The sequence below is a fragment of the Acomys minous genome (genome assembly GCF_964271855.1).
Source record: "Acomys minous genome assembly, chromosome: 2".
NCBI lineage: Eukaryota > Metazoa > Chordata > Mammalia > Rodentia > Muridae > Acomys > Acomys minous.
In genome coordinates, this window is record NC_140484.1 from 124,936,939 (window position 1) to 124,963,442 (window position 26,504).

The 26,504-nt window shown below is 41.4% G+C and overlaps 1 protein-coding gene across 30 annotated transcripts in view; it reads left to right on the top strand.

Annotated features, from left to right (window-relative positions):
• Positions 1-26,504, top strand: part of DLG2 (discs large MAGUK scaffold protein 2) — a gene marked incomplete at its 3' end in the record, with an annotated part of 1,901,401 nt that overhangs the window by 1,573,361 nt on the left and 301,536 nt on the right. For all 30 annotated transcript variants that reach the window (XM_084767719.1, XM_084767691.1, XM_084767717.1 and 27 more), the window contains one exon: positions 4,107-4,263. In XM_084767719.1, the coding sequence (XP_084623845.1) occupies positions 4,107-4,263 (157 nt within the window). The remainder of the gene's footprint in view (positions 1-4,106; positions 4,264-26,504) is intronic.

Consider the following 26,504-nt stretch of genomic DNA (forward strand, 5'->3'; position numbering starts at 1 on the left):
TTATTAAATGTTGATCTTAGAGCCTGAGCTGTTGCTGTTCTGTTCAGGAAGTTGTCTCCTGTGCCAGTGCATTCAAGGCTATTCCCTGTTTTCTATTCTATTATATTGTGTCCAGTTTTATGTTGAGGTGTTTGATCCACTTGGACTTAAGTTTCATGCAGAGTGATTAATATAGTGTACTTTTTTAAGAGACTAAATTAATCTGGGCACATCAACATGTGGGTAAAAGAAGTGTGATGAGGACTTCTTTATGTTATTTTTAGAAATGTAGACCATCCAGAGATTAAACTGAAGATTTCTGAGCAAAGAATAACATGAACAGACTTGTGTTTCTAAAAGATGATGGATGACATTCTTACCCTCCCTTAACCCCAAGTTTTTCCGGTTTAAGTGGTCACTTTCTCCTTGAATCATGAACCCACCTGAGCCATGTAGGGTTAAACTAAAGATCCCATGGCACTCCTCTCCTCAAAACTCCACCTGCCTTAGAGCACCCCCATCATCCCCATGTAAACAGGCTTGTGCTGTGGCTCACCTGATACAGCTTGGAGCAGAACAAACTGGCCTTTGTCCAGTTGCCCAAAACCCAGGGGTTTTATTATTAGGAGGGCTTTTTGTGTCACGTCAAGAGAAATCTAGAACTACATAGAAGAGGGTAGCATGTTTCCAGGAGTAATGACAATACAAAGACAAACTTGTTAGGTTACTCACTCTTCACTCGTATCTATTAATTTAGTACTCTCAAGCCTCTGTCATAGCAGCACCCTTGTTTGTTTCCAACTAGCCCTTCCAACCTCGGGCCACTTAATCTTTATATTCCCAGCTGCCAACACAGAGTGGGCATTCCAGAAGTGTCTGCTTCCTAACAAACTCGCTAGATGGGTAAATGTGTCCTTTCAAAACATGCTGATACTAGAGGCGGTAGGTTCCAGATTCTCCAGAATCTGTATTTGAGATGAAACATGAAACTGCACTTAACAAAGAGAAAGCACTTAATTCTGTACTAAGTATTAAAGACAAAAAAAAATAATGCTATGGATATTTTTCTCAAGTTAATTACTATCTATGGGGATGGTAATGTATAAACCAAGTCGGGATAGTAAGCATTATTGAAGTTACATGGATATAATGCTTTCTAGCTTTACAGTTTTCCAGCATTATATCCATGTAGCGTCTACCAGGCTCAGTTGAGAATTGGGCATCTGAGAGGGATGACAGGGACAGATCCCAGATGATCAGTTAAGTGACCTTCACTGACATGAATAAAGAATGGGGGTTAAAATTCTGTTCCACTGTCAGTATATAATGATCTGTGATAAGGGCTGGTAATGATCTTGAGATCATCTGAATTCTGGAAGAAGAATAGCATAGCAGGTTAGCAACAGTGTTTCCATATTAATAGATATTTTATATTAAATATATTAAGATAAATATATATTTACATATATTTACATTCTTTGTAAATTTGTGTTGGTTTATTCATTTGATTACCAAGTATTTCTTGACCGTTCTTCTAGCTAAAACTAACATTAAACCCAAGGAGATTGTGGCCTGTCTGAAAGCCATGTGACTCACACAAAATATGCTTCATAGAAATTCAAGACATTATATTCATCAGATCCAGAGTCATTTCATGACTACGAACATGTAGGCAAGAGAACTGTGGCGTCAAATGTTTTGAGAATGAGTCATCATAATGCTGACGGGTCTTAAGCAATTATACTACAAAAAGAGCAAAAATGAGACAAAGGAAAAATGGAAATGTTATTCTACAGTAAGAGAACTTTAAAGGGGGAGGATAGAAATGTCACTGAAAATAGATTTCTAAATCATCTTAAAAGGACAGAGAATTACCAGACGTCAAATCATGTCTATGCCAAACAGGTATCAGACGCGTCATCGAACTTCACATAATGCCATCTTGCACTGGCACCCCTAGCTGGGTCTATAACACAGAAAGTTAAAGTTGGAACTGCATGGTACTTTTTTTAATTTTTTAATCCTTGTTGATTTAAAATGCTGGAAATTTTACATAAAATCTAGATTCTTGGCTTATCTTTAAAAGAAACTGGAGAGTAAGGCGGTGTTCAAACGAGGCAGTTCCTCCTTGAAGTCATCAAGAGTCAGCTAGTTGCAGCCCTCTTGGATGGAGTGTGCCACAAGCCCTCTTCAGCCTGCATCATACACTTAAACTGTCTTTGCCATCCCTGATGTGTGCGCATTTTCCAATCCCTGATTAAAACCCAAGCAAGGAAGAAAGACATTTGCATAAATAATTATAATCTGAAGTGAAGGCCTAAATCTCTGTGGGAGTTCCTCTATTCTCTCAGTAGCATTTCCTGTATTCTTTCGGATGGTCAACTCTTCTCGCTGTGCTGGGGAAGTGCTTATGACTGAACTCCAGTCCACATAATACAGAAGGAGGTGTGAGCTAGCAACCACCCTGAAGTGCTGTGCTCCGTGACATACTCAAAGCACAGTGTGTCCGAGGTATAGATGACACATGTTGTAAGAGACCTGTATCATATTGGATCAGAACACCCCAAGATCAAGTTCTCAGCACAAAGGAGATTTATTTGCCCCAGAGGGACAGAGGGCAGGGAATAAGAGACAAAGATAGGAGAGAGAGAGAGAGAGAGAGAGAGAGAGAGAGAGAGAGAGAGAGAGAGAGAGAGAGAGAGAAGGGGAAGGAAACAAGGGAGAGAGGGCAGGGCCATTTGTCCCCGAGGACAAAGGACTGCCTCTGGATAAAGAGATAGAAGTGGCCCATAGGAAAATGGAGGTTTATAATGGTAAAGAGGGAAACCCCATGTCAGGGTGAGGTGTTTAATTTTAATTGGGCATATTAATTAGGTGAGCAAAATGGGGTCTTTGGTTGCTGGATTTTACTACTTTGATAGCTAGACCTTGGTAGTCAGCCTCAGGAGGAGGAAGTGGCTAAACAAGAAAATAGACCTTGATGGCTACCAGTAGAACGCAATGTAATGTTCTTTTAGCAAGGCAGAGGGCATTGGGAGAATAACAAGACCTGCCAGAGCCACATGCGTGAGTGGGCTAGTGTCCCTTTACATATGCCTGTCCCTTCCTCTCTAATCTTCCCTCTTCTTTAATAGACACACATTTCAAAATATAAATAAATAAAACTAAATAAATAATGTGAACATAATAAAACCGCCAAACTAGACCTCTCTAAAAACTGAAAAGAAGTGTTAGGAGGAAGCAAACTGCCTCAGATTAGGCATAAATGGGCACTAAAGAGTTCCTGGAACTTTCTTTTCTTTGTTTTATTTTTTGCTTGCATCTTTTATATACTGGATAAAATACTGCAGACTCCTATAATCTGCCACCACCAACAGACAAAAATAAGTCAAACCTCTAAATTCACCCTCTTCTTTCCAAGCTAAGGCCTGGGAAGGGATAAGTTAGCAAGGAAGTGGAGGGAGGAGGATTTTTTTTTTTTTTTTACTTTTCATACAGTATATTTTGATCATATTTTTACCCTCTCCCAAGTTCTGCTAGACCCCTCCCCCATCTCCCTAGCCACCTGTTGTATGCATTCCACCCCCTGCAGGTTTCAACTGACTCCTTTCCTGTCAAAATCTCTCCTGTGTTTCTTTTTTTTTTTTTTTTTTTTTTATTAATTTATTCTTGTTACATCTCTATGGTTATCCCTTCCCTTGTATCCTCCCGTTCTTCCCTCCCTCCCATTTTCCCCTTACTCCCCTCCCCTATGACTGTTCCTGAGGGGGATTACCTCCCCCTCTATATGTTCATAGGGTATCAAGTCTCTTCTTGGTAACCTCTCATTCTGCTGAATACTTTATGATCAATACAGTTACAGAAATTTTACAAGAGAAAAACTGGAAGATACACTGATACAAGGTGTTTCAGGAATGGTGTTGCAATGGATGTTGGTAGTTGTGATGAAAGCTCAGATATCTGCCCTCATAGGACTTTTCATAACCTGTACATATATTTTACCACGGAAAGCCACTGTCATTATAGTAGTGATGAAGAGCTGGTATCACATATGCCCCCAAAAAAATTTTTTAAGTGGAATCTGAGAGGGTCATCCTGTGAGCTGTATTCTCCGTTTGTCTCTACAGGGAGCCCCGCAAGGTGGTCCTTCACAAAGGCTCCACTGGCCTGGGCTTCAACATTGTGGGCGGGGAAGACGGAGAAGGTATTTTTGTGTCCTTCATTCTGGCTGGTGGACCAGCAGACCTGAGTGGGGAGCTCCAGAGAGGAGACCAGATCTTGTCGGTGAGTACATCCCTTTAATGTTTTTTCCATCATCTACGTCTAACATCATCCATGAAGATGTCACTTTAATCACAAAGATGCTTCACAACTTTGGGAACATTTCAGTGCAGATGGTTCATAGACACTTGACACTTGTCACTTTACTTTTCCCAGGTAAACATGGACATTGTGCCATCTTCTTTTAGGTTATGGTGCATATCTCTATGCAACAGAGTATTGAAAAGCAAGGCTTAGTGCAATGGTGTATTGTTTGCTTATTAAAATACCATCTCCCCATAACTTGTGACCACATGCCTAATACTTTAGTTTCATAATATAGTTTGGTGCATATATAAGAAAATAGGTAAGAGAATGCCACATGGTGTGCCAATGGTCATAAGTGGCAGCAGACAGCATTTGCTTAAATGTAAAAATTACCAGAAATGAAATAAATTAAATTTTAAAAAAGGATTACCAGTAACAACTTTCAAGCATATATTATTGCTAATAACTTTATTAAAGTGAATCTTAAGGTCACTTTACTAAGGTATATGATAAACAAAAGCCTGTACCTACTTAGTATTACACAACTGAGTGTGTTTAGAAATGTATGCATGTCTATGAATCTCTTACCATAGTGTACCATCATAAGTATATTCATCGTCTCTAGTTATTTCTCCTAGTACTTTATCTGTGTGCTATCACTTTTAACACATGCATATCACATAAAGAATATTAAAAATTTTAATGAGGCTGGAGAAATTTGCCAACCTGTAAGATTCTTGCTGTAAAAGCACTGGGACCTGAAGTCAGATCTCCAGCACTCATAAAAACCTGGGCCCGAGGTGCACACTTGTAATCCCAGTGCCACGAAGGTAGACAGAGGAAGATCTTTGGGAGGATAGAGAAAAATAACCAGTGTCAACTTCTGGTCTAAAGACACACACACACACACACACACACATGCTATAAAAAGAAATAAATATACAGTACGTACAATATTATTAACTGTAGGTGCTAAGCTATAATATAAACTTTGAGATCTTAGTCATCTTAACTACAAAATTTATTTTCAAGTCTCACAATCACCTCAAAAGGTATTTCCTCATGATTATATGAGAGAATCAGGCTCACCAAGATTAAGTAACCTGTTAAAATTTAGCAAGTTAATGTATTTCTTATCTATCAAAAATATAAGTAAATTTTCTAATTCAATGCCCAGTTCTACTTGCTCTGTCCTTTCCTGCTTCCTTCCTTCCATTTTCCTTTTCTCTTGCTTTCTTTCACTTTCTTGTGTGTGTTCATGTACTTATTGACTATTTCCACTACACAAAGTTCCCTCCATGGTCTGGTGATGGCTAAATCCATTGAAAATGTTTATAATCCTGTTAGAATTTTAGTAATCATGTAAATAATAAAGAATTACATAAGGATCCCAGTTCTTAAAGATAATTATGGTTCATAATTCAACAAAGCATTAGTTTTTGTTCTCATTATGTAATCCAAAAATTGTTTTCACTTTATAGCTATGATTTATAGAAATAATTTTCCAAGATATCTTAATTTGTTAGCCATAATTTCAATCCCTTAAACAAATAAACAAATCTCTCTCTGCCCCCATTCTACTGCTACTTTCCAGCTTCCTTCTACTCCTCTCTCATACACACATACAATCACATGCACGCACACACATACACACACACACATACACACACACACACACATACACACACACATTTCCCTAATAGTATACAAGAGTTGACCTGAGTATAGACAATACCCAAAAGTTCACATGAATGTTCTTACCTTGAGTGTCATATGGCTCTCAGGCATATACAGGTCTCTGCCATCCAAAAGGATTCAGCTCCTTTGATGCTAAATCTGAGAGAAGTGATGTAACATCTCATGCTAGGACCAGTTTCTACCATCCATGGGCTAAGCTAAGTCTTTGACACTTGGATGACATACAAGATATACCAGAAAGCTATCATCTGCATTGGCTATATTGTTTACATGTCTCTCTCTTTATTGCCTCATAAGATTTCTAAAAGGAAATTCCCTGTCTTGTTTGGTTGGTTGGTTGGTTGGTTGTTTTTTGAGACAGGGTCTCTCTGTGTAGCCTTGGCTGTCCTGTATTCACTTTGTAGATTAGGCTAGCCTTGAACTCACAGCAATCCACCTGCCTCTGCTTCCCGTGTGCTAGGATTAAAGGCATGCACCACCACACCTGGCTTTAAAATTCCCTGTCTTAAAGGAGTTTTTATTCTTAACCTTTAGCATAGTAACTGTTACATAGCTTTTGCTCAAAAGAAGTCATTATAAGCCTGAGTCCAGTTCTGAAATTATCCATTACCTGAAAGGAATTTTGAATGCTGGGTAGCCATCCTATCATCTCCTCATGGCCAACACTCCTACGGTCACAGCACATTCTTAGACAGAAGCATTTTTATATGAACTTAAGCTGTGTCCACCCTTAAGGAGATGTCAGCCCTTGTGGTAAGTTCCTGCTTCTTCCACTTTCCAGATTAGAAAGGGTTTTCTGGAAGAATAAATGATTTCCCCTTAGCTCCATCACTACTGACTATATAGTTGGACTCCTGGCTTCTCTTGACCCAAAGTCAAAGTCTTTTCTCTATACAACAGTCTTTAAAATTCTGACAAAAGAATACAGTCCTTACCTTGGTGCCCACTGCACTGAGCTCATGCTATGCTTAGAAACTAATGAACATGATAATTTTCACTCAAGCCATACTTATAGCTAATTTAATCTTATGACCATACTATACATTATTATGCTCAGTTTAAGAATGATAAAATTGAGGAATGAAGGTGACATCATATTCTCTCCTTTTGCCAAAGTATGAGACTTATGGTGCCATAGGTTTTGTTCTGACTTCTATACAACACAGGGAAACACGGACACTAAGAATTGTGCATAACTCAAAAGAAGAAAACTTGAAAATATTTCTGCTTTTAAAATTAGATAAATAAAACTCAGGGCTGAAACCGACAAATTAGAAACAAAGAGAAGAAAGAATCAATGAAACCAAGAGCTTGTTCTTTGAGAAAATCAACAAGACAGATAAACCCTTAGCCAAACTAAAAGGCAGAGGGAGGGTATTCAAGTCAACTAAATCAGAAATGAAAAGGGAGATTTAATAACAGACACAGAAGAAATCCAAAGAATTGTTGGGTCTTACTTCAATATCCTATATGTCACAAAATTTGAAAATCTAAATGATATGGACAGTTTTCTTGATAAATTCCACTTACCAAAGTTGAATCAAGATCAGATAAACAAATTAAATAGTTCTATATACCCTAAGAAAATAGAAGCAGTCATCATAATTCTTCCAATCAAAAAAAATCCAGGGCAAGACAGATTCAGCAGAGAATTCTATCAGACCTTCAAAGAAGAGCTAATACCAATAGTCTTCAAACTATTCCACAAAATAGAAACAGAAGGAACATTATCAAGCTCATTCTGAGGCCATAGTCACCTCAATACCCAAACCACACAAAGACCCAACAAAGAAAGAATTTCAGACAAATTTCTCTTATGAACATTGATCCAAAAATATCAATAAAATGCTTTAAAATTGAATCCAAGAACACATTAAAAATACCATCCACTAGGACCAAAAAGGCTTTAATCACAAAAAGGTTTAATCTTTAAACCACATAAAGAAACTGAAAGAAAAAATCCACATGATCATTTCCTTAGATGCTAAAAAGCATCCAACAAAATCTAGCATCCCTTCATGTTAAAAGTTTTGAAGAGATCAGGGATACAAGGCACATACCTAAACATAGTGAAGGCAATATACAGCAAACCTATAGTCAATATCAAACCAAATGGAGAGAAACTTAAAGCAACCACACTGAAATCATAGACACAATAAGGCTGTCCGTATTGCCATAGCTCTTCAATATAGTACTTGAAGTTCTAGCTAAAGCAATAAGAAAACTAAAAAAGATCAAGGGGATACAAATTAGAAAGGAAGAAGTCAAATTATCACTATTGATGGATGATATGATAGTATATATAAGTGATCCAAAAATTTTTACCAGTGAGCTCCTCCTACATCTGATAAACCCCTTCAGCAAAGTGGCTGGATACAAAATCAACTCAAAAACGTAAACAGAAAAACAAAACAAAACAAAAAACAGTAACCCTATTGTATAAAAATGACAAACTGGCTGAGAAAGAAATTAGGGAAACTACACACTTCACAATAGCCACAAATAATATAAAGTATCTTGGTGTAACTCTAACCAAGCAAGTGAAAGATAGATAGATAGATGGACAGATAGATAGATAGATAGATAGATAGATAGATAGATAGATAGATAGATATAGATAGATATAGATAGATAGATAACTTCAAGTCTCTAAAGAAATAAATTATAGAAGATATCAGAAGATGGAAAGATCACCCATGCTCATGGATCTGGAAATCAGCATAGTCAGAATTGCCACCTTACCAAAAGCAATCTGCAGATTCAATGCAATTCCCATCAAAATTCCTACACAATTCTTTACAGACATTCTCAACTTCATATGGAAAAAAAACCATAAAAATAGGCTAGTTGGTCAATGAAATTGAATCAAAGACCCAGAAATAAACTCACACACCACACACCTATGGACACTTGATGTTTGACAAAGAAGCCAAACCCATACAATGGGAAATGATAGCATCTTCAACAAATGGTGATGGTCTAATGGGGTGTCTACATGTAGAAAAATGAAAATAAATCCATATTTATCACCATGCACAAAACTCAAGTCCAGTGGATTAAAGACCTCAACATAAAACCAGACACACTCAATCTGTTAGAAGAAAAAATGGGAAAGAGCCTTGAACTCATTGGAACAGGAGACAACTTCCTGAAGAGGACACAAACAGCTCAAGGTCTATGGTCAACAATTAATACATGGAACTTCATGAACCTGAAAAGCTTCCGTAAGGTAAAGGATACTGTCAACAGAACAAAACGACAGCCTACAGACTGGGAAAAGATCTTTACCAACCCTACATCCAACAAAGGGCTAATATCCAAAACATATAAAGAACTCAAGAAATTAAACATCATCAAACAAAATATCCCAAGTAAAAAAAAATGGGGTACAGAGCTAAACAGAGAATTCTCAACAGAGGAATATTGAATGGCCAAAAAGCACTTAACAAAATTTTCAACATCCTTAGTCATCAGGGAACTATAAATCAAAACAACTCTGAGATTCTACTTTATACCTATTGGAATGGCTAAGATCAAAAACTCAAGTGATAGCACATGTTGGTGAGGATATGTAGAAAGGGAACACTCCTCCATTGTGTGTGGGAGTGCAAACTAGTACAACCACTTTGGAAATCAACCTGGTACTTTCTCAGAAATTTGGGAGTAGTGCTATCTCAAGATCCAGCTATACCACTCCTTGGAATATACCAAAAAATGCTCCACCATACAACAAGGACATTTGTTGGACTATGTTCACAGCAGCTTTATTCATGATAACCAGAAAGTAGAAGCAACCCAGATGTCCCTCAACTGAAGAATGAATATAGAAACTGTGGTACAACTACACAATGGAATACTTACTATTCATCTATCAAAAACAAAGACATCATGAAATTTGCAGGCAAATAGATGGATCTGGAAAAGATCATCCTGAGTGAAGTAACCTAGACCTAGAAGGACAAACATGGTATATACTCATTTATAAGTGGATATTAGCCATATAATATAGGATAACCATATTACAATCCACAGACCTAAAGAAGCTAAGTAACAAGGGGGACCCTAGGGAGGATGCTTAATTCTCATTCAGAAGAGCAAATAGAATAGACACTGGAAGCAGTTGAAGAGAGGGAACAGGACATGAACCTACCATAATTGTCCTCTGAATGACTCCACCCAGCACGGGATCGAAGCAGAAGCTGAGTCTCACAGCCAAACTTTGGGCAGAGCACAGAAGTCCATAGATAACTAATGGGCAGTAGGACCCAGAGGGGACAGGAACTCCACAAGAAGACCAACAGAGCCAAAAAATCTGGGCCCAGAGGGACCAACAGAGACTGATGTACCAAACAAGTACCATGCTAGGAAAAGACCTAAGCCCTGGACTCAAATATAACTGATAGGCAGCTTAATCTCCATATGGGTCCCCTATTAAGGAGAGCAGGAGCCATCCCTGTCATGGACTCTGTTGCCTGCACTTTGATCACTTCCCCTTGGTGGAGTGCCTTACCATGTCACAGAGGAAGAGGATACAGGCAGTCCTGATGAGATTAGATAAGCTGGGGTCAGTTGCTAGGAGAGAAGGGCTCCTCCTCTCTGAGAACTAGGGGAGAGGAATAGGAAGGATGGGTAGGGAGGGTGGAACCGGGAGGAAATGAGGGAGGGGCTACAATTGGGATGTAAAGCAAATAAAATTTTTTAAAAATAAAAAAAGAATTTTTAAAAAGTAAATGTATCTGTTTAAATATTAAGATCACAAATCAAGTAAGGCAACCAACCAAAATTACAGTCTTGAAAATTACAATTCATAAGACATGACAGTCTCTGAGGTCTGATAGCATACCCTTTATTATGCGCAACATTTGGGAAAGCATTTGATGTTAAAAATACCATCTGGAAATTATTCCACATTAGAAGAGAAGAAGGAATTTTTTTTTAGCTTGCCTGAGCGTATTTAATTTTCGACTGAAAGTACCTAACTTCAAATTAAATGCTGTGATTTCATTGGTCAGCTACTGGAGAAAACAAGTAAACTTTTAGAGGCTCTAATGAAATAAAGGATAGGAAGAAAATGACAGATTAGGATTATGAATAGTGGAACATGAAAGATACAGAATGTTGCTTCCACAACTTAAGCTGAACATTAAAAGCAAGAAGAGCATTCCCAGAAAGCACAGACAGAAACTCTTATCAGAGCTAAATAACAACTCTGTACATGACACTGGTCATGTAAGATTAATTTCCAAACTATTCATGTTAGCAGTAACCTAGAAAGTTCAAGGTGGAGGATAGAGGGCTTGGAATAGGCTTCGCTCTCATGCAGTCTTCACCGATAGGATAACTGTGGAGCAAACAGTAACCTTAAGATTGAGGGCAGAATATCCATGCCATACAACTCCGCCATATAGACTATAGACTTTCCCTAATGATTTATGTGATCATGACTTACAGTGTGCCAGCTCTAGTGTGCTTGCTTTTATGTCCCCTCCTTTGTCTCCTCCCCTTCCTCCTGCCCCAAGACGGACACTTGAAATGTCACATGCCAAATCTTCATTCAGGGTTGCTATTACCAAAAACTATAAATTAAGAATGATTTTAATGCAAATTTTTTTGAGAATTGCCTACGCGTATACAATACATTTTCACCAGATCTACCCTTTCCTCTCCTACTTTTCCTAGACCTGCTTGCCACTCCCAACTTCTTGTCTTTCTTCCCCCTCCCAGTGCCCCCCCCCCGTTTTTTTTTAAATAACCCAGTTGTGTGCTTGGTGTGAGGCCATTCACTAGAGTACTGACAGCCTATAAGAAACCTACCCATACAGAAAAATGACCCACCCTCCTGAAGCAGCCGTGATGAGCTTGATCCTATGCAGGTTTTATAGGCGACCCCTGCTGCTGTGAATTCTTGAGTGTGGCAGACAGGTCACTGCCAGGTGACAGTTTCTCAGCAGTGCTCCCAGCTTCCTTCTACCTTCTGTCTGCAACATTTCCTGAGCTTCTGGGTAGGAGTGCGTGATATGGATGTTTCTGATGTTTTTAAAGTATCAGATAACCATGACTGAGGTATAATTTGGTATGGCTTGGATTCTTCCTTTTTTTCAGACAGGGTTTACACCACATCTGTGTTCCCCACAAAGAGTGTTTCTCAGAATAGTTGTGGAGGATCGCTACTATAGCTACTTAGTGCTAAGTTACTATAGTTATAGTTACTACAGTCTTCACTGAAGAACTCGTCAAAACATCTGTGTACCACTGTGCTCTGGGAATATCCTGAAGACACATAAAGTAGTATTTTTTCCAAACATCTTTATCCACAAAACCCTTACATAACAAATACCTTAGAAGACAGTAAGGTGAGAAATGTCAGGGGAGAAATTTTTACAGTTTCCAAAGTTAACCATTTATTTTATACTTTTTTGGTTTTTTTTTAATTTATTATACAATGTAATGGATTTCATTGTGACATCTTCATCCATATATGCCAATGCACATTGTCCTTTGCCCCTCCTCCATTCCCCCCATATCCTACCTGCATTGTCTTTTTAGCCCCCTCCCAAGCCCTCCCCTAACCTTCCCTCTGCTTTCGACTCACAGGAATCCATTTCCTTCCCTCCGTTCCTGTTTCAGACACAGGGTAGTGGGTGCCACCTAGTGTGTAGTGTTTGACATCAGCTGAACATATTGCCTGACAACATGAAGCAGCAGCTAGGCAGGCTGAACTGAGGAGATTTATTCCTGCTCCCCACCAGACCTCTAATCCTGAAGTAGTTAAGATAACACAAGGTCTTTAAAAGCCATCACCTTGGGTTAAATTCCATATATCTACTGACGGTGATCTTTTCTCTCTAATTCCTCCTTTATAAATTTTATTTCTTGGGGATTTGTTGTAGAAAGAATTCCAGTCATTGAACCATATTCTTGAAGTATTTTCAGAACAGATTTTAGGGCATTCATCAGGCAAATGCATTAACCAACACAGTGGCCTCCTTGGGCATTCTTCCTGCAGAAGGAAAAATAAAAATGTTTTCTGTTATTGTTTGTTTCAATACTTTGCTAGGAAAAAATGTGAAACCAGGCATGTTCTGGAAGCAGGGGAATCCAGGAGCACAAAGCCATCATCTCCTGGAGGCCTTCCAGTGTTAAAGCAGAAAAGCAAATCTCACATGACAACACAAAGCAAGCATACAAGATGAAGTCTCTTTCCGTAAAGCCACTAATGCTAACAGTAGTGCCCCATCCCAACCTAATTACCTTCCAATGGCCCAGTAACTTGCAAATACTATTGACATACGAGTTTTAAAAATTAATATACAACATGTGAACCCTAAGGCATTTAACCCCTAACAGCCCAGCTCTGCCATAGGAGTCCTTTTTTCATGTTGGTTGCCAAGGGCATACAAACACCCCCAGTCACATTCAACCTTCTAGCCTCTGGGAAGGACGAGCCTTCTAAAACTCTATCACAGCCTTTCTTGCCTTCTCTAAAGCCTCCCAATGGTGTCCTGTGTCCTTAACTGCTCAAATGTTGATGTGGTGTGCAAGGTATGGAGGCATCTGGCTTCTGCCCACCAGCAGAGCCTCATCCACACTACTTCCTTTACACTCACTCACACTTCAGCCACCCTGGCTTTTTCTTCACCTCTAGTTGCGGGTACTACTAAAAACATCTAGCAACTGGGCTCAACCCTGCAGGTGGCCCATAAATTGTAAGTAGGTATAGGATTCCAGGCAGCCAGAATTCGGAGTCACTGTCAAGAAGCATTTGATTGCTGTAACAAAAGCAAGAGCTGTGTTGAGGAGCCAGGACTGAGCAGTAATCCTGGTGGGCTGGGTTCTCTCCTCCTGTAGAATACCACTGACAAGGAGCTGTGAGCCAATAGAGATCTTCTGCCAGCCAGCCAGAAAAGACTGGTGAGCTGGATTCACCATGTTTCTTTGGGGACATAGCCACCATTCTCTGGTATAGACTCTAGCTATGTAACACACAGAAAATGCAAACAGCTCATTCAGCATGATGGGCACAGTGAGAACCAAAGTCAAGCACTGCTACTTTCCGTTACACTCTTTAAGTCTCACTTACGCAGTGTGTCCTTATCATATGTAACACAGCTCAAGTTGAAAAGATGCAACCAAAAAAAGAAAAAAAATGGCACAACGATGAAAGTGTACTTCAAGGCAGTCCTATGGTAGCTATCCTACGGTAATCCTGCTGAAAGGCTCAGCTGTAAATAGCTCTCTACAGCCCAAATTCAATTCAGGGAAACTAGAACCATCTTGTTCCAAAGTCATAATTCTAAAATGTACATGTATAACACAAGCTCTGTGAAAATACTTCATGAAAAGTGTTCATGACCCAGCAACAAATCGGACAAACCCAGCAGAAATGAAGAAAGCCTATGAATGTGCTGTCTAGTCCTACTGAGTTTAAGGACTTTGTCCACTTAGAACACACATTATTATCATGTGAAATGTGCTTTGGGAATTCTGTCTTAAACTAATCTTCAAAAAACTCATGTACGCGCTTACTTTCAGAGGTAAGATTTATACCGTAAAATCCTTATAGGGCATCCTCTAATAAATTGAATAAGGTGACTTCTCTGCTGAGAACACAACATAAAAGTGTAGACTATGTCCCCGGTGAGCGTACTGACTCATGAGGAATCAGAGACATGGCGACTTCCAACATAGAAAGCTAATAGGAAGTGCCCAGACCCACTGAGGCCAGTGTGGGAACATGGGGAGATTTGTACAAGGGGCCACTTTCCTACAAAGAGGGACTGGAGGCATAATAGAGACTCTGAGATAAAACACTTAACATCAGTCGAATAATCCCTTCACACCAGCACTGAGTTAAGTACTGCACAATCTCTTGAATTCTTCCGCAGCCACTTGGTTGACTTGAAGGCACAGAGAAATTCAATAATGTGCCTGAGATGCACCAATAATCAGTGCCGACAGTGGTATTTGAGCTGCTATTGCTTCTGATTTCAAAGTGATGCCTTTACTGCAACTCCAAACTTCAGAAGGAAATTGAATGTGGCACTTCATTTATGTCTGAGACCATCCACACTCAGAGCTCAGGCACTGGGAGGGAAACACACATAATGCCTACTGTAATAGAGCACTTATAAAGAGGTGTGTGAGCCACCTAGGAAGTTTTTGTGCCTGTGGACTCCAAGACACTTCTAAGTATCTAGATTATTGGAAATGTCACCTGAGATCAAGACTGCCTCTCAGTTACCTCTGTATCCCCTTTTGTAAATTTGGACCTAGACTATCAAAGTCCCTTAAGAAACCTAGAGTGACTTTCAATGGTACTATTATGTGGATCTCTAAGGCCCTGGCCCTGCCTATCCTGAATATTCAGAACTTCCTAAAGTTTTAAGCTTTCTAGTTGATAGGATGTGTTTACCAATTCGGACAGATCCTGTTGACTAACAGGAAATCCCATATATCAGAAAAAAATATTAAGTGCTATGCTGCATACTTAAATAACTAAACATTCAATGTTTCTTTTAAGTCAGCTTATGGCTTATTCTATTCATTAAAAAGGTGGGGGTTCATTTCGGTGGGTAGTAACAGTTTCTCTACAGCCTATGTCCTCTTGGATGTAAGATGATAGCAGATCTCAGACAAAGGGCGAACTTCAATTTGAGAAAAGAGTGTCCATCAACTAACATGGGGTAACTTGGCATCAGTTTGGCTTCGCCTCTTAATAATCTTGCTACTTAATAACCCTTGCATTTATGCCATGTTTTGCATGTGCAAAGCCCCTTACTGTGAGCATCATCTCACCTTCGTTGGAGCCTCTCAGGCGATGTTAAGAAACGGATCACTTCCGTTCCATGGAGGCAGGAACTGAAGTGACTCTCTAGCTTGGACCTAGACTAGCACTAGCTTCCCGCTGTCACCACCAGATGCTTAGCAGTGCTGACTTCTGCTCTTGAGTGTCCCTGACAGAACCTGCAGAGAGAACTAAACTGCCGGAGTTCTGGGCTCCAAGCAAATGATATCAGCTGTGGGTAATTTAAAGAGCCAACAAGAAGAAGAAGAAAAAAAAGAATTTGTTAGAGAAATAATTGAAAGCTCGTAGGATCGTCAGAGAATTGTAGGAAGTGAAGCTCAGAGGCAAGGAGCTTGAAGGTGGCCATTTGCACCCAGACTAAACTGCTCTGCAAAACTCCCTCCCTCCCTCTCCCCATCCCTACACCCCAGCTCCTCCCCCTCCCTCTCCCTTTCCTGCTCTGGTATAGGATGATAGGTCTCAGGCCCTGCCCAAGATCTAGCTGCCAAGGGATAGAGAACTCTGCCCCATCCTGTATCTCTAATGAGACAGGGATGTGATGTGCTTCCTTCCCATCATGGATTGTTTTAAAACAAGAAGGATCTGAGATCTTTGGGCTTGCAGAGCTCTACAAACAGAATGTTTAGGTCCCCAGTGTTAAGAATCATAATTACTTTCCATCCATTTGCCTGCAGATTTCAATATTTCCTTGTTTTTAGTAGCTGAGTAGTATTCTGGAGTGTATATGTCCCACGGTTTCTTCCATGCTTCAACTGAGGGGAATCTAGGTTCTGTCACAGGCCTAGCGGAGAGTAAGAGGGTGAAAGAGGGAAGGAGCGGGGAACAGAAGGATGCAAGTGAGGGGATAAAAATCGGGATGTAATCTGAATAAATTATTTAAATAAAAAAAGAATCATAATTACCTTTCGAACAATGGAATTGCTCCTGGAGTGTGACCTACAGTGGCCCAAGCCTGAAAGAATAAAAGGACTTGGCATGACAGGAAGAGTCCTAAAAACTGGGGACAGCCATGGTTTTCCTATTGACGTCTTGCAGACCGAAGTTCTAAGATTCATAAAGGTCAAAACACTTGCATAAGGCCACATAGTAAGAGTACTGGTCTACCCAACTTCAAAATAATCCTAGCACTCGGGAGGCAGAGGCAGGTGGATCGCTGTGAGTTCGAGGCCAGCCTGGTCTACAAAGTGAGTCTAGGACAGCCAAGGCTACACAGAGAGACAGTGTCTTGAAAAAAAAAAAAAAGCAATGCTTTTTAAAAATTCCTTCACACCAATGTTATTCATATAACTCTTCTACCTTTCCCTGAGTTCCCACTGAGTTAAATACAGAAATCAGCTGTGTGCATATGCCGGTGTGCATGTTCACAGGCAGATATGAGTGTGCCCTTGCATGTGTGGAGGCCAGAGGTCAATCTCAACTGTTATTTCTCTGGTGCTGTTCACCTTGGTTTTTTTTGAGACAGGATCTCTCCTTAGCCCAAGACTCACTGATTAGGCCTGGGTGGTGATCCAGGAAGGCCCAGACATCTATCTGGCTGGATCGCTCAAGTCCCAGTACATTTCACACCTATCTTCTAGGTAATGTCCCCTAGCTGAGGTCCCCACACCTGGCTTGTAGGTGTGAAGTCTAGGGATCCAGACCATGTCCTCCTGCTGGCATTGCAAACACGTGACTGACTGTCTTCATCATAATGGAGCTAACCCAACTTTGGGAATTGACATAAATATAGATACTGTAGGTAGACAAAGTAAAAATATACCTCATGTGTAATAACAATCTTACGTGATGATGTGTGGTTTACTGAATCCTGAATGGTGTCTGGCACTTCGTGGCTGGTTTTAAGACTGAAGGGATACAAGAGATGGGATAATCATTGAGATGTAACAAGAATAAATTAATAAAAAGAAAAAGAAAAGAAAAAAAAAAGACTTAAGTGTGGGGAACAGAATCTTGCTCACTAGGGCCCTATACCAAGAAATGTTAAGGGAAATGAGGATAAAGACAAATTTTTAAAGGATTTAAGAAGGGGACCAGTGAAATGGCCCAGTGGGTGAAACCTACAACTAAACCTGACAATGGGACTTCAATCCCTTGGACACATTGTAGAAGAAAGAATCACTTTGTTTGTGTGTGAGTCTCTCTCTGTCTCTCTCTGTCTCTGTCTGTCTGTCTGTCTGTCTGTCTGTCTGTCTGTCTGTCTCTCTCTCTCTCTCTCTCTCTCTCTCTCTGTGTGTGTGTGTGTGTGTGTGTGTGTGTGTGTGTCTTTCTCACACACATGTGTGCACACACACATATTTAATTATTTTAGTATATCCTTTTTAAATTTTTTTTTATTCTTCTCTACTATATCACATCCCAACTGCAGTTTCCCCTCCCTCCTCTCCTCCCACTTCCTCCCACCTCCCCTCTCCATTCACTTCGCCTTCATTTCCCTTCAGAAAAGGACAGGCCTCTCAGGAATAGCAACTAAACATGGCAAAAAAAAAAAAAAAGTTGCAGTAAGACTAGGCACCTCCCCTTCTATTAAGGCTGAGCAAGGCAACTCAGTAGGAAGAAAAGGGTCCCCAAAGCAGGCAAAAGAGTCAGAAGACAGCCCCCACACCCACTGTTAGGAGTTCCACAAGAAGACCAAGCTACACAACTGTAACATATATGCAGACGGCCTAGATTAGATCCATGCAGCTTCTCTGGTTGTCGGTTCAATCTCTCAATCTCTGTGAGCCCCTATAAGGCCAGGTTAGCTGATTCTGTGCAGTTTTCTTGTATGTCCTTGGCCCCCTCTGGCTCCTACAATCCTTCCTCCCCCTCTTCAGCAGGTCTCTCAGCACTCTGCCTAATTGTTGGCCGTGGTCTCTGCCTCAGTTTCCATCAGTTGCTGCTGGATGAAGCCTCTAACAACAGTTGAGTTAGGTACCAGTCTGGGCTTCGGGATACTGATATGGCCTCTGGGAGAGCACTGGGCTTCTGCTGGAAGAGTTGCTCTTTTCAAACATAGAGAACTTGCCTAGCATACAAGAGATATAAAGAAAGCCTTAGGTAGAAGAGGAGGAGAAGCCTCTGCAGATGCTCCAGGTGATGCAATTATTCACGGCAGGAAATTGTCTACATGGTTTCCATGGAAACTCTCATGAGGGAGGCTGGAGCTCTGAAATTATCATGTCAAAAACAGACTCCCAATCAAAACAATCACGGGCCGAGAACTGCTTAACCCCACATTTTAGATGCTTAGTGAATATTTTAATTAAATTATAAGCCATACCAGGGAGGGGAGAGTACAGATTATATCTGAAGCCGTGGCTTGATTAACATTTGTGATGACATTTTAATTGTAAAGGCCAAATTGCAGGTAGAGAAATGAAGACAAAGAACAGTTTTCTGGAAACGAGTTTCTGAGATGATCCACTGGAGGGCTAGTTATTAAAGTCAGGGACATCAAGAATTCAAAGAGGAGAGATTTACTTGATGTGGAAGCTGTTAAATGAAAATATCCTGGGAGAAATGGCCTCTCCTTTCTTCCCTTGTACCTGCAGAGTTTAGGGGAAGGTTGTTCGTTTATTTGGTTCAGAGGTGGGGCTTTTATATGAATGTCTTTCTCGACAGACTTGAGGGCAGTGTTGTTTGTGTCTTGTTCATGACCACGTCCCAGGCCTAAGCCAGTACCAGCCACATAGGCATGCGAGTAAATGGTGACATGGCTGGTGCAAATTAGAAGCTGAAGGAGCCTTTCCTCCGGTTCGCTTGTGAAATCTTCCACCAAAATGTTCAGGGGTTTCTTTAACCATCTGAGCCAGTTAAGATGCTCCCTACTGCCTCTCCACACCCTGCTGCCTCCCTGCTCCCTGCTGCCTCCCTGAACCCTACTGCCTCCCTGCACCCTGCTGCCTCCCTGCACCCTGCTGCCTCCCTGCACCCTGCTGCCTCCCTGCACCCTGCTGCCTCCCTTGAACCCTACTGCCTCCCTGCACCCTGCTGCCTCCCTGAACCCTACTGCCTCCCTGAACCCTGCTGCCTCCCTGAACCCTGCTGCCTCCCTGCACCCTGCTGCCTCCCTGCTCCCTGCTGCCTCCCTGCACCCTGCTGCCTCCCTGCTCCCTGCTGCCTCCCTGCACCCTGCTGCCTCCCTGCTCCCTGCTGCCTCCCTGCACCCTGCTGCCTCCCTGCACCCTGCTGCCTCCCTGCTCCCTGCTGCCTCCCTGCTCCGCATGGCTCTGAAGAGGGTGTTAATCAGGCTGAAACCTTATAGAATAAGAGCTGAATTGTGGCTTCCTGGGTGATGGATGCCCCAGGAGGAGCATTTTTCACTAATACAACTGTGATTCGGACAATGACAAAGTCTCCTGCTCATCACTGACACTAAAAAGAAAATACTCCCTTCTTTATCCTAAGCCCACAGCATTTTCTGCTTTGGGTGAAACTATTTCTAGGTGATTTCTTCCTTCCTTCCTTCCTTCCTTCCTTCCTCCCTTCCTGCCTTCCTTCCTGCCTTCCTTCCTTCCTAAGATTTATTTATTATTATGTATACAGTGTTCTGCCTGCATGTACAACTGCAGGCCAGAAGAGGGCATCAAATCACATTATAGATGGCTGTGAGCCACCATGTGGTTGCTGGAAATTGAACTTAGGATCTCTGGAAGAGCAGTCAGTGCCCTTCACCTCTGATGAGAACCTCTCCTGGATTATCCCCTGGATCTTGAAACTTAGTGCAAGTCACTCTCAGGCGGGTATCAAAGCCTGGGCTCTCCTGCCTGAACTAAAACTAGCCTGTTACCTGTGAATCACGGTCCTTCTGTAACCAGTCTTTTACCTGTGAAACGCCTCTGTCTAGTAGCATTCACTTGGTGATAGCAAAGTTTCTCCATTTGTTTCAGTTAGCTATTTTTCCATTTGTGTTCTCAAGTCAGCCTCGAGGCAGTCAGGGAAAGCACCATTAACATAGTCTTACCTGGAGGACTCAAGCTTGGAAAGAGTAAGTCATACGTACAATGCAATAGAGGCAGCCAGAAACTTGTTCTTCTATTATTTATTTCTCCAGTTATTGTCATAAACTGGCAAAGGAAACAAGCACACCATTGAAATAAAATAAATGGAACAACTGGGATTATTTCCCAAAAATCCACAAGATGGCAGCAAAAGATTTTGCACAGAGCTGCATGAATGAGGCTTTGTCTATGAATGCCGGTGTGGTGCAGAGTCGTGATACTAACATTAGTTGTTACCATGTAGGTAGATTTAAAATATGTAATTCAGTATAGAAAATATAAAAATCAAAACTGGAAGTAGAATTAATTTGTCATATGTTTCATTATTTTTAATTGAGCGCCTGCCCTTTTAAAAACAAAAGCAAAACTTATAATTCTACCGCCTCTACTTACCAAGTGCTGGGTTGAAACCATGTGCCACCATGTTCAGTGGTCGGCTCGTTTTTAAACAAAGCCCTGAGGATGAGACAGAAAGCTGAGGCTGGTGGTTTCTTGAGAAAACTCAAAGCTGGTGGCTCCATCTTCAATGTTGTGTGGTCCATCTTTCTCTCATAAGAAGCAGAGAAAGACAGGAGCCAGTGAGAAATCAATCTTCCATGTCATTTCATTTCTTTTCATTCCTCGTTGTTCAATATCTCCCCTAGAGATGAAACTTCCTGGTGGATCAATAATACCGTGTAACAAATCATAGGCAGAGTTATTGCCTTAATCTCCCGGGTCTCACAGGTGAACTAAAGTACCCTAAACAGTATACAGCTGGTTTTCATGTCCTTCTATTAACCTACCTCCAGCTGCGATGGAGCCCAGGAGGGAGAGGTGCTTCCCTTTTGATTCTTTCATCTATTCTGCTCTGCATTTAGCAGAAGTTTTGGCCAGCGGAGACCCTGATTATAGATGTGAATAGTTGCGAGGTGGTTGTACTGGAATTGAGACCCAACCTGCCGTAAATGTGGCTCTGTGTCTCTTGCAATCTACCTTACGTAAGCAGACAGTGCTTACATGCTGACACATTGGTAAGAGCAAAAAAAACAAACAAACAAACAAACAAATAGAGCACAAACAAAATAAACAAAAAAATTAAAGTCAGGTGATAGGTCTTCAGTTTTGAAGTCTTTCAACCCTTTCTTGTTCTGTCCATGTTTCTCATTTCCCTTTTCCTGACTTTTATAATTTCTTTCTGTCATTACATTAATGGTTATCACTTATGAAACAGTCAACTCACATTTTTGGTTTTTTGGAATGACTATACTTTCATCTTGGGTAGCCTGTGATTTCCCCCCCTCCTAGGAAAAAAATCTAAAGACAAACTCTTAAGATAGCAGAACTTTCACTCCCTAATGACCAGCCATCTAAACTACTTCTGGTAAATATCACACTTCACTCTATTTGTTCATTTATGTGTCCACTAGCTCTGTCTACAAAGGCCTTGACGGAGGCTTCTGAGTTACCCTGCTGTTTGGCATGTGGCAATCACCAAGCCATGTGCCACATCCTTAAGAGGTGTCCTGTGTTCTTTGAAAAGTGAGGAGTCATTTCAAACTGAATCAAACTATAAGGAAAATACAGAGAGGTAAGGGATTTCTACGAATCTCACAGGAAGACCCAAGCAGGATCTGTGCCTTCTTTGCTCCCTGCCATGAATCTGAAGTGGGACACTTCTCACCGGGTCCAGATAGAAAACTTGAGGTCCCATGCAGATGTGGAAAGTAGAGCATACTCAGGACTTGGGAGCCATCTGAACCAACAGACATGCGATACAGAAGATTAGACAACGATCTTGAATCCCAGGATGAGGAACGGAGACACTAAATTAGACAAGGGTAGGAAAAGCAGGTGGAGTCCACACGGGACCCCACACTTCTGAGCCCTTGGCTGTTCTGAACAGTGAAGGTTACCACTTATGACCCCTAGAGCCCTCCCAGCTCCTCTGTGCTAGGAATACACGTGTGGGAGAAAACTCAGGGATAAAAGGAATCACTAAATGGGTTGAAACAATTTCTGCTTAAACAGAGGTGTTATTGGATTTCTTTTCAATTAGTAAGTTATTTAAAACAAGTAAATGCAAGTAAAAAGTGTGCTATTTCAGTGGTCATGGATAGGTTTTTTTTTTTTTTTTAATTTTGAGACAGGGTTTCTCTGTGTAACCTTGGCTATTCTGGACTCTCTTTGTAGACCAGGTTGGCCTCGAACTTACAGAGATCTGCCTACTTCTGCCTCCTGAGTACTGGGATTACAGGTGTGTTCCACTGCGCCTGGCTTTAGAATTTTTTTTTTTTGCAAGTTTACTTATTTATTTGTTCACACTACATCCCAAACAAAGCCTCCTCCCTCTTTTCCACTCAGTCCTACCCTCCCACTCTTTTCTGCTTTTCCCCCCTCCCCTTCTCAGAAAAGGGGAGCCCTCGCCCCCTGTCAACCTACCTCAGCATATCAGGCTGCATTAGGACTAAGATCATTCTCATCCACTGCGGTCAAGCAAGGCAGCCCAGCTAAGGGGAAGTTATCCAAAAGCAGGCAACAGAGTCCATGTCAGAGAGAGCCCCCACTCCAGTTGCTAGAAGACCCACATGAAGACCAAGCTGCCCATCGGTTATATATGTGTCGGGAGAGATCCAGTCCATGCCTGCTCTTTGGTGGGTACTTCAGTCTCTGTAAGCTCCCATGGGCCTAGGTTAGTTGACTCTGTTGGTCTTCCTGTGTAGTTCTTATCCGCTAGAATTTCATCATCAACATAAAGTCTAACATCTTAATATGACTATTAGCATGCCCACCCTCATCTAGAAAACCCTTTCCGTTCCTGCCTTATTTAACCTTTTACCCTTTGTCTGAATTATCCTCTTGACCCCACATCCTTCTCTAGAATAGATGTCTTCCATTGGTCCTTCAGCTCCTAGGTGGCCCCATGCTGTATGCCTTCTCTCCCCATTTCTCCACAGCCATGACAACACACAGAAACTCCTCCAGGTGGACTTAACTCGCTTGAACGCACTCCCTGCCCATTCTCTGCACACCTACCATACTAATTTGTAAAGTCATGTTTAGCGCTCCACTTCCCGCATCACACTGTCCCTGGGAAAATGTCATTCTTCTTCACCTGACACATTATGAATATCGTATAAATACGGTGAATAAAGTTAGATCGCTAATTGAAGTAAATAGATGCTGATTGAAGACCTCAGAATATAATAGTTGGCCAAGATTGCACACACCTAGCATATATGTAGTGAGAAGGGCCGGGTGTACATATCACTGATCTTCTAGGTGTTGCCAGCTGACAACAATGTGTGTATCTAAGCTGACTTTGAGGAGTATTTAGAATTTCACCTTGCATCTCTAGTCTTTTCTAATAGCGTGTCTTCCACATAGCAGCCACTGGAGGGCAGCATACTCAAACTCCGAGCATCCTTTGGGGAGGAGAGAGAATAGAAAAATGTTTTCCCTTTTTTCTGATTAAAGTGTGTATGGATAATCTTATGTTTGCGGTAGTTATAGGACCTGTGGGCTGTAGTTTCCATGATTATGGGTTTAACAGTTGTAATTACCTTTCTAGTGTGAAATTAAAACCTAGATTAACTGTGATAATCACATCTCCAAGCACTCCAAATATTATCTCACACGTGCCTCCTGCTACACCACCAGGGAATTCATTTTTTTCCCCATTTTCTTTATAAAATCATTCAGATGCAGTGGCATTAAATGAGTGCAGAGCTGTAAGAAGTCAAAGTATCTATAAAGCTTTACTAAGTACGTAAATATATTAGGCATTTCACATTCCTGGATCACACAGAGGAAGAAAGGAGGGATGACAAAGTTGTTTCCAGCAGTGTAGAGCTGGCAGCTTGTCCTTATTAAAACTGTGTATTTTGGTGGCCGTAAGATGCCATCTGGTGGTGCTGTCCCAGGGGTCTATCTCAGTCTACAGGCAGGTAATCCTGGAACATCCTTCTGTCCTCTATGCCAGCTATACCATACCTAGGTTGCATGAGCCAGTTTAGTTGCTATATTTTTACAGAGGAAACAAGAAGCCACAGACTAAGGATCATGGCCATGAAGCATTAGAGCAAATTACAGAAGGGACTAAGGCAAGGGTAAAGGAGAATGGAGTAAGAATTAGCCATAGCAAGAGAGGATCAGACCTGCAATCCCAGTGCTTTCGGTGTTGAGGCAAGAAGATTGGCTTCAGTCTGAAGCCAGTTTGAGCTTCGGTATAGGACTGTGGTTCAAATGATGAAAAACATAAAAAGAATTAGATGGAGTGAGGTCCAAGTTTGGTGCCTTGGAAGTAAGAGTGATTCTGACTTGACAGAAGCTAAACTAATTATTGCAGAAATCGGGGCATTCAAGCACTGACGTGGATATGTGCTTGTAAAACTTGAAATTTAGGATTCACAAAAGGCTGGCCAAACCCTTTCACTGGCTTAGTCTAAATAAGTACTAGTAGTACCTCCTAGTGGTCCCTAAGAGGCCCGCACATACCAGGTACAGCCTTGCATGCTACCTATAGCAGGCAAGGTGAAGGTTTTATAAATCCAAAAAGCTTGGCCTGTAGCTCACCTACTACTTTCTTCCATCTCATCCTCACTGTACATCCTGACTGAGCAGCCAGCGAATGGGATGCAAATGCCAGTGACTCTCTTCAGCTTGGGAGCTGTGGGAATTGTTTCCTCTGTCCAAGGAGCTCTGTGTCCCTGCAGAGGTGTAGGGACAGTGAGAGTGTGCATTCCACACAGGGGCAGCTGTCTCTTCACCTCTCTTCCTACGCTGATGACTATCAAGGGTGGACATACTGAGACTTTCGCTTTCGCCATGTCACTCAGCACACTCAGATCTTCATTACAGGAACTGGATGGTGTGACCATTTCCACTATGCTGAAAGGCCTATAGGGCTGCTGTGAGATAGAGTCAAGACAGTGCCTCTGCTTGAGTTCCCTTGACACAAGGAAGGAGTTAGTCAATGTTGGCCATCATTTTGGTGGTTGTTGAAACATTTGTCAGGCCTCGCTCTATGAAATGCATGCTAAGTCATCTGCACCAGCCTAGGAGGCACAAGCACATGCAGAGGGGTAGTGATGAGAAAGAGGCTGTGAAGCTGGTGGGTTTGCATCATGACCAACAAGTTACTCGGGCTCAGTCTCCATGCCTAAGCTAGTGATCATTCTGTGGATGTTCGCTCCACTAAGCATGATATAGGCAACAGCATCTCACCTCTCACTTTGTAGTTGCTTATGTAAAAGCCAGTGGAAAACCCATTAGGATTCAGAGAGCTTATCACAAAGTACTCCTGCCTTGTGGTCTCCATAGTAACTAGATTATTTTTATTTCTAATTTTCAAAAAGCCTTTAGAATCAGAGCAGAATTTGAACCCAGCTTCTCTACGAACAAGATGCCTGCACAGGCCTTTGCTGAGTCTCCTCATCTGTAAAATAAAGTCAATGACTTTTGGCTCAAACATTCTTGCGAGACTTCATTGTACCATGGGGTGTGCAATCCCCCGGCATGATTACCAGTGTTGAGTGGTTCATCTTCTTTGTGGACACCAGCTGGCCCAAAGTTAATGGCTCCACAAGTTGAGCTGGTCTCAGCTCTAAGAGCAAATGTCCCCAATGGCTAAGCGACTGCTTCATTTGAGCCTGGTGACATGACCTGGCTCCTACCACATACTCTCACTTCCAGTGCGTCTTCGCACTTTAGTTCTTAGCTGGGTAGCACCTAAGGGGCTAATGTTTTCAACTTTC